This window comes from Chiloscyllium plagiosum, unplaced genomic scaffold (genome assembly GCF_004010195.1).
Source record: "Chiloscyllium plagiosum isolate BGI_BamShark_2017 unplaced genomic scaffold, ASM401019v2 scaf_9450, whole genome shotgun sequence".
Classification (NCBI taxonomy): domain Eukaryota; kingdom Metazoa; phylum Chordata; class Chondrichthyes; order Orectolobiformes; family Hemiscylliidae; genus Chiloscyllium; species Chiloscyllium plagiosum.
The window spans coordinates 1,211-10,115 of NW_025210863.1; the positions used below are offsets into that span (position 1 = coordinate 1,211).

General features: G+C 54.8%; 1 protein-coding gene across 1 annotated transcript; it reads left to right on the forward strand.

The window, feature by feature from the left end:
- The first annotated feature begins 742 nt into the window (after positions 1–742).
- LOC122546971 (proline-rich extensin-like protein EPR1) lies at positions 743–4,755 on the forward strand. Its single transcript, XM_043685573.1, has 4 exons — positions 743–947; positions 1,082–2,313; positions 2,719–3,084; positions 3,195–4,755. The coding sequence occupies exons 3-4, from the start codon at positions 2,837–2,839 to the stop codon at positions 4,753–4,755; spliced, it is 1,809 nt and encodes a 602-aa protein (XP_043541508.1). The 5' UTR covers positions 743–947; positions 1,082–2,313; positions 2,719–2,836.
- Positions 4,756–8,905: the final 4,150 nt, after the last annotated feature.

Genomic DNA, 8,905 nt, shown 5'->3' on the forward strand with positions numbered 1-8,905 from the left:
GTACAGCACAGGAACACAAAATAGTACAGCACAGGAACGTAGAACAGTACAGCACAGGAACATAGAACAGTACAGCACAGGAACGTAGAATGGTACAGCACAGGAACATAGAGCGGTACAGCACAGGAACGGAGAACAGTACAGCACAGGAACGTAGAACAGTACAGCACAGGAACATAGAACAGTACAGCACAGGAACGTAGTACAGTACAGCACAGGAACGTAGAACAGTACAGCACAGGAACACAGAATAGTACAGCACAGGAACGTAGAACAGTATAGCACAGGAACATTGAACAGTTCAGCACAGGAATGTAGAACAGTACAGCACAGGAACGTAGAACAGTACAGCACAGGAACATTGAACAGTACATCACAGGAACTGTAGAACAATACATCACAGGAACGGAGAACAGTACAACACAGGAACACAGAATAGTACAGCACAGGAACGTAGAACAGTACAGCACAAGAATGTAGTACAGTACAGCACAGGAACACAGAATAGTACAGCACAGGAACGTAGAACAGTACAGCACAGGAACATAGAACAGTACAGCACAGGAACGTAGAATAGTACAGCACAGGAACATTGAATATTACAGCACAGGAATGTAGAATAGTACAGCACAGGAACGTAGAACAGTACAGCACAGGAACATTGAACAGTACATCACAGGAACTGTAGAACAATACATACCCACCCCTCTTTCTCCCCCCCCCACCCATTCAGGTACTGGCTCCCAATCTCTCTCTCTCTCTCTCTCTGTGCATGCAGGTCCCACTATAAGGAATACCTGGTGAGCCGCATCAACAGCCACTCCCTGGACCCGGCCGAACTCTTCAGCGAGGAGGAGTTGCAGCGGCACCTGGCTCGGTGTGGCAGAGGGCAGCCACCCAGGGCACAAGGGGAAGACGAAGCTGCCTACAGGAACCGGCTGTACCAGGTACCACTCCAAACCCCAGGGGTGGGTGCGATTAGAATGGGTGGGGAGCGCCCTATTTCCGTTTCCCCCCGCTAACCTTGATCAATGACCTGCTCACTAACCTCTCGGTTGTGGTTTGTGTTTCTGTTCCTCAGGCTATCACCAGCATTCCGCTGGGAGACAAAATCCCGAGGGTGAGGAAATGAGCTGTGATCCTGGATCCTACCTGAACCGCTGCCAAGAAGAAGGATTTCTGCTTAATAAAGCAGCTGCACAATCGACTTCCACTCAGTTATTGAAACAGATTTGAGTTTACTTCCCCCATCTCCCTGGCTGCCTCTGACTGCATTATGCACTGCCCCTGTACTGAATCCTGTGTTAAGGCACTGTCTCCCTGTTCCCAAGCGGTGTTGTCTCTGTCCGAGCTTCAGTCGTGTCTGTCGTCTGTTTATCAGACTGTTAGATCCTCCCCAGTCCTCATCCTCCTCTGTTCCATGTCGGGTGAGAACTATGTTCTGAACTGATGTTGCTTCACATCCCTCCAGTTGTCACTGACCGTACTAACCTCGACTTCCACTGCAGATTGCAGGATGTGACTTACTGATTTCCCCTAACTCCCTGTTTTCCACCTTCCATAAAGCCCTGCTGGTTGTGGTGATCACCCGTTGACGTATCATTATCTAAAAGACATTTTGGGTCACCACGACGCACAAGTTCAAGTTCTGAGCTCGTAACTGGGTAAACCGCGTTCAATATGGTGTAAGATTTAAGAGATGTGCCATTGTTATCCGGAAAGGGTACACTCCCATCAATTTATCTCTGGTATCCCCGTGATTGTCAAAGTAGATGTATCCCCATGTTATTGCCAACCTTCTCCTTAGTGAGGTGCCTGCAATCTGACCTGGGTTTATCCACATTGACAGTACCCCGCGTGCACACACACACACACACACATACACCCCTCCACTACAGTGGTCAGGCCGTGACCCCCCCCCCCCCCCCCCCCCCCCCCCGTGCCAGGCTTCAGTCTGTTTCAAATGGGGTGCACTCTCACCCTCTATCAAAGTTCACCGTCACATCCTCCTACGTTTGCATCTTCTGTTTTTATACTCAGAATTACAATAGCCTTTATTGTCACGTGTATGCGAATGAAAACAGTGAGAAGTTTGTCAAGATGCCTCTCGGCGCCATCTTTTGTATGGGGTGCCTCGGTACAGATACTGTGTAAGTGTTGTCGCCGAATTGAAATCACGAGGAAAAAAAAATGACGGGCATAGGAATACAGAGTTGGAAAGTCTAGACTGAGAATAAAAATTGTCTATAAAGTACACAAGCTCATCGCCCTTTATCTTTTTCCAACCTGTGTGCGCGCCTGCCTGACTTCAAGGTACGAAGCCACATTATCTCCACATGCTGTCCTTCGTTTGGCACTTGCCCGCTCCAGCCATCCACCCTCTGACATAGGACGGCGCTGGTGGTGGTCCGTACAATCTGCTATGTGGGTACCACTACCCCCATCTGATATCCACCCTCCGGGCCGACCACCAACATTGTCCTATATCCGCCCTCTGTGCAGGCCACCACCAGCGCCATACCATATCTGCCTTGCTGTGGATACCACCAGCACTGTCCTGTATCCGCCCTCTGTGCCAACCAGCATCATTTTGTATCAGCCCTGTGTGGATACCACCAGCACTTTCCTATATCCGCCCTCTGTGCCAACCAGCATCATTTTGTATCAGCCCTGTGTGGATACCACCAGCACTTTCCTATATCCGCCCTCTGTGCCAAGCTACGAAGCCACATTATCTCCACATGCTGTCCTTCGTTTGGCACTTGCCTTGCCTGCCCGCTCCAGCCATCCACCCTCTGACATAGGACGGCGCTGGTGGTGGTCCGCACAATCTGCTATGTGGGTACCACTACCCCCATCTGATATCCACCCTCCGGGCCGACCACCAACATTGTCCTATATCCGCCCTCTGTGCCAACCACCACCAGCATCATTTTGTATCAGCCCTGTGTGGATACCACCAGCACTTTCCTATATCCGCCCTCTGTGCAGACCACTGCCAGCACCGTCCCATATCTGCCCACAGTGTGGAGACCAAGAGGACAGTCCTATATCTGCCCTCTGTGCAGCAATCACCACCAGCACCATCCTATATCCGCCCTCTGTGCAGGCCACCACCAGCGCCGTCCTATATCCACCCTCTGTGCAGATACCACCAGCACCATCATATATCAGCTTTCTGTGCAGGCCAGCACCATCCAATATCCGCCCTCTGTGCGGACCACCAACAGTGCCATCCTATATCTGCCCTGTGTGCGGACTACCACCAGGACCACCATCCTATATCAGCCCTCTGTGCGGATCACCACCAGCACCCTCCCATATCTGCCCACTGTGCGGAGACCAAGAGCACTGTCTTACTCCTGCCCTCTGTGCAGATATCACCACCAGCACCATCCTAAATCCACCCTCTGTGCAGATACCACCAGTACCGTGCTACATCCACCCTCTGCACAGATACCACCAGCACGGTGCTATATCCGCCCACTATGCGGACACCACCAGCACCGTCCTATATCCGCCCTCTGTGCGGGACACCACCAGCACCATCATATATCAGCTCTCTATGCAGACCACCACCAGCACCGTCCGATATCCACCCTCTGTGCGGATGCCACCACCAGCACCATCCGACATCCGCCCTCTGTGGGGACCAACAGTGCCATCCAATATCCGCCCTCTGTGTGGATACCACGAGCACCGTACTATATCTGCCTTCTGTGCGGACCACCACCAGCACCGTGCTATATCCACCCCCTGCTAAGATACCACCAGCACCATGCTATATCTACCCTCTGTGCGGGACACCACCAGCACAGTCCCATATCTGCCCACTATACGGAGACCAAGAGCACTGTCCTATATCTACTCTCTGTGCAGATATCACCACCAGCACCATCCTATATCCGCCATTTGTGCAGACCACCAACAGCACCGTCCGATATCCGCCATCTGTGCCGGACACCACCAGCACCGTCCTATATCCGCCCTTTGTGCGGGACACCACCAGCATCGTCCTATATTCGCCCTCTGTGCGGGACACCACCAGCATCGTCCGATATCCGCCCTCTGTGCGGGACACCACCAGCACAGTCCCATATCTGCCCACTATACGGAGACCAAGAGCACTGTCCTATATCTACTCTCTGTGCAGATATCACCACCAGCACCATCCTATATCCGCCATTTGTGCAGACCACCAACAGCACCGTCCGATATCCGCCATCTGTGCCGGACACCACCAGCACCGTCCTATATCCGCCCTTTGTGCGGGACACCATCAGCATCGTCCGATATCCGTCCTCTGTGCGGGACACCACCAGCATCGTCCGATATCCGTCCTCTGTGCGGGACACCACCAGCACCGTCCGATATCTGCTCTCTGTGCGGGACACCACCAGCACCATCCTATATCTGCCCTCTGCGGGACACCACCAGCACCATCCTATATCCGCCCTCTGTGCGGACCACCAACAGCACAATGCTATATCCACCCTCTGTGCAGATACCACCAGCACCGTGCTATATCTACCCTCTGTGCGGACCACCATCAGCTCTGTCCTATATCCACCCTTTGTGCGGATGCCACCACCAGCACCGTCCTATTTCAGCCCTTTGTGTGGACCAACAGTGCCATCCTATCTCCACCCTCTGAGCAGATACCACCAGCACCGTACAAATCTGCCCTGTACGTGGACAACCCCAGAAGCACCGTCCGAAATCCGCCCTCTGTGCGGATACCACCACCAGCACTGACCTATATCCACCCTCTGAACAGATACCACCAGTACCGTGCTACATCCACCTTCTGCACAGATACCACCAGCACCGTCCTACATCTGCCCTCTGTTCGGATATCACCACTAGCACCATCGTATATCTGCCCTGTGCGGAACACCACCATCACCGTCCTATATCCGCCCACTGTGCGGGATACCACCAGCACAGTCCTATATCCGCCCTCTGTGCGGACGCCACCAGCACCATCCTATAACATCACTCTGTGCAGACACCACCAGCACCGTCATATATCAGCTCTCTGTGCGGACCACCAACAGTGCCATCCGATATCCGCCCTCTGTGCGGACCACCAACAGTGCCACCCTATATCCGCACTCTGTGCAGATACCACGAGCACCGTACTATATCTGCCCTCTGAGCAGACCACCACCAGCACCGTCCTAAATCCACCCTCTGTGCAGACCATCACCAGCACCATCCTAAATCCACCCTCTGTGCAGACCATCACCAGCACTGTCCTACATCCGCCCTCTGTGCAGATACCACCAGCACCATGCTATATCTACCCGCTGTGTGGACCACCATCAACTCTGTCCTATATACGCCCACTGTGTGGATACCACCAGCACCGTCCTATATCTGCCCTCTGTGCGGATATCACCACCAGCACTGTCCTATATCTGCCGTCTAGCGGATCACCACCAGCACCGTCCTGTATCCACCCTCAGTGCAGACCACCAGTGCTTTCCTATATCTGGCCACTGTGCGGACCACCACCAGCACCGTCATATATCAGCTCTCTGTGCAGACCACCATCAGCACCATCCGATATTAGCCCTCTGTGCGGAAGCCACCACCAGCACCGTCCTATTTCAGCCCTCTGTGCGGACCACCAACAGGGCCATCCTATATCCGCCATCTGTGCGGATACCAAGAGCACTGTACTAAATCTGCCCTGTGTGCCACCACCAGCACCGTCCTATTTCAGCCCTCTGCGCGGACCACCAGCACCATCCTATATCCGCCCTCTGTGCGGACCACCACCAGCACCGTCCTATATCCACCCTCTGTGCAGATACCACCAGCACCGTGCTATATCCACCCTCTGTGCAGTTACCACCAGCACTGTGCTATATCCACCCACTGTGCAGATACCTCCAGCACCGTGCTATATATACCCTCTGTGCAGACCACCACCAGTACAGTCCTATATCCGCCCACTGTGTGGACCACCACCAGCACCGTCCTATATCCGCCCACTGTGCGGACCACCACCAGCACCATCCTATATCCGCCCTCTGTGCGGACCACCAGCAGCACCATCCTATATCCACCCTCTGTGCAGTTACCACCAGCAACGTGTTATATCCATCCTCTGTGCAGTTACCACCAGCACTGTGCTATATCCACCCTCTGTACAGATACCTCCAGCACCGTGCTATATATACCCTCTGTGCAGACCACCACCAGCACAGTCCTATATCTGCCCACTGTGTGGACCACCACCAGCACCGTCCTATATCCGCCCACTGTTTGGACCACCACCAGCACCGTCCTATATCCGCCCACTGTGCGGACCACCACCAGCACAGTCCTAAATCCGCCCTCTGTGCGGATACCTCCAGCACCGTTCCATATCAGCCCTCGGTGCGGACCACCACCAGCACCGTCCTCCATCATCCCTCTGTGCGAACACCACTGGCGCCATCCTATATCCGCCCTCTGGGCGAATACCACCAGCACCATCCTATATCAGCCCTCTGTGCGGACCACCAACAGCACCATCCTATATCCACCCTCTGAGCAGACACCACTAGCATTGTCCTATATCCGCCCCTGGTGCAGACCACCAATAGCACCATCCTATATCCGCACTCTGTGCGGACCACCAGCGTCGTAAATCTGCCCTCTGTGCAGACCACCACTAGCACCATCCTCCATCTGCCCTCTGTGTGGATACCACCGCCAGCATCATCCTATATCCGCCATCTGTGCGGGACACCACCAGCACCGTCCTATATCCGCCCTGTGTGCGGACCACCACCAACACAGTCCTATTTCTGCCCACTGTGCAGACCACCACCAGCAACACCGTCCCATATCTGCCCTCTGTGCGGACCACCAGCACTGTCCTAAATCCGCCCTCTGTGCAGACCATCACCAGCACTGTCCTCCACCCACCCTCTGTGCAGATACCACCACCAGCGCCGTCCCATATCCACCCTCTGTGCAGATACCACCAGCACCGTCCCACATCCACCCTCTGTGCAGATACCACCAGCACCGTCCCATATCCACCCTCTGTGGAGATACCACCAGCACCGTCCCATATCCACCCTCTGTGCAGATACCACCAGCACCGTCCCATATCCACCCTCTGTGCAGATACCACCAGCACCGTCCCATATCCACCCTCTGTGCAGATACCACCAGCACCACCAACACTGTCCTATATCCGCCCACTGCGCGGATACCACCAGCACCGTCCTATATCCGCCCACTGTGCAGACACCACCAGCACCGTCCTATATCCGCCCACTGTGCGGACACCACCAACACTGTCCTATATCCGCCCACTGCGCGGATACCACCAGCACCGTCCTATATCCGCCCCCTGCGCGGACACCACCAGCACCGTCCTATATCTGCTCTCTGTGCGGATATCACCACCAGCACCGTCCTATATCTGCTCTCTGTGCGGATATCACCACCAGCACCATCCTATATCCGCCCTCTGTGCGGGACACCACCAGCACCGTCCTATATCTGCCCACTGTGCAGACACCACCAGCACCGTCCTATATCCGCCCACTGTGCGGACACCACCAACACTGTCCTATATCCGCCCACTGTGCGGATACCACCAGCACCGTCCTATATCCGCCCACTGTGCAGACACCACCAACACTGTCCTATATCCGCCCACTGCGCGGATACCACCAGCACCGTCCTATATCTGCCCCCTGCGCAGACACCACCAGCACCGTCCTATATCTGCTCTCTGTGCGGATATCACCACCAGCACCGTCCTATATCTGCTCTCTGTGCGGATATCACCACCAGCACCATCCTATATCCGCCATCTGTAAGGGACATCGCCAGCACCGTCCTATATCCGCCCTCAGTGAGGGACACCACCAGCACAGTCCTATATCCCACCCTCTGTGAGGACCACCAGCACCGTACCATATCTTCCCACTGTGCGGAGACCAAGAGCACCGTCCTATATCTAACCTCTGTGCAGATATCACCACCAGCACCATCCTATATCCACCGACTGTGCGGGACACCACTAGCACCGTCCTATATCTGCCCTCTGTGCGGATATCACCACCAGCACCGTCCTATATCCGCCCTCTGTGCGGATATCACCACCAGCACCATCCTATATCCGCCTTCTATGCAGATCACCACTAGCACCGTCCTATTTCAGCCCTGTGTGTGGACCACCAGCAGTGCCATCCTATATCTGCCCTCTGTGCGAATATCACCAGCACTGTACTATATCTGCCCTATACGCGGACCATCACCAGCACATTCCTATTTCCGCCCACTGTGCGGACCACCATCAGCAGCACCGTCCTATATCCGTCCTCGGGGCGGACCACCACCAGCACCGTCCTATATCCGTCCTCTGTGCGGACCACCAACAGCACCGTCTGATATCCGCCCTCTGTGTGGGACACCACCAGCACCGTCCTATATCCGCCCTCTGTGCGGGACACCACCAGCACCGTCCCATATCTGTCCACTATGCGGAGACCAAGTGCACTGTCCTATATCTGCCCTCTGTGCAGCTATCACCATCAGCACCAGCCTATATCCACCGACTGTGTGGGACACCACCAGCACTGTCCTATATCCACCCACTGTGCGGACACCATCAGCACCGTCCTATATCGGGCCTCTGTGCGGATATCACCACCAGCACCATCCTATATCCGCCTTCTATGCAGATCACCACTAGCACCGTCCTATATCCCCCCTCTGTGCGGATGCTACCACTAGCACCGTCCTATTTCAGCCCTCTATGCGGACCACCAACAGTGCCATCCTATATCTGCCCTCTGTGCGGATATCACCAGCGCTGTACTATATCTGCCTTGTACGCGGACCGCGACCAGCACAGTCCTATTTCCGCCCACAGTGCAGACCACCACCAGCA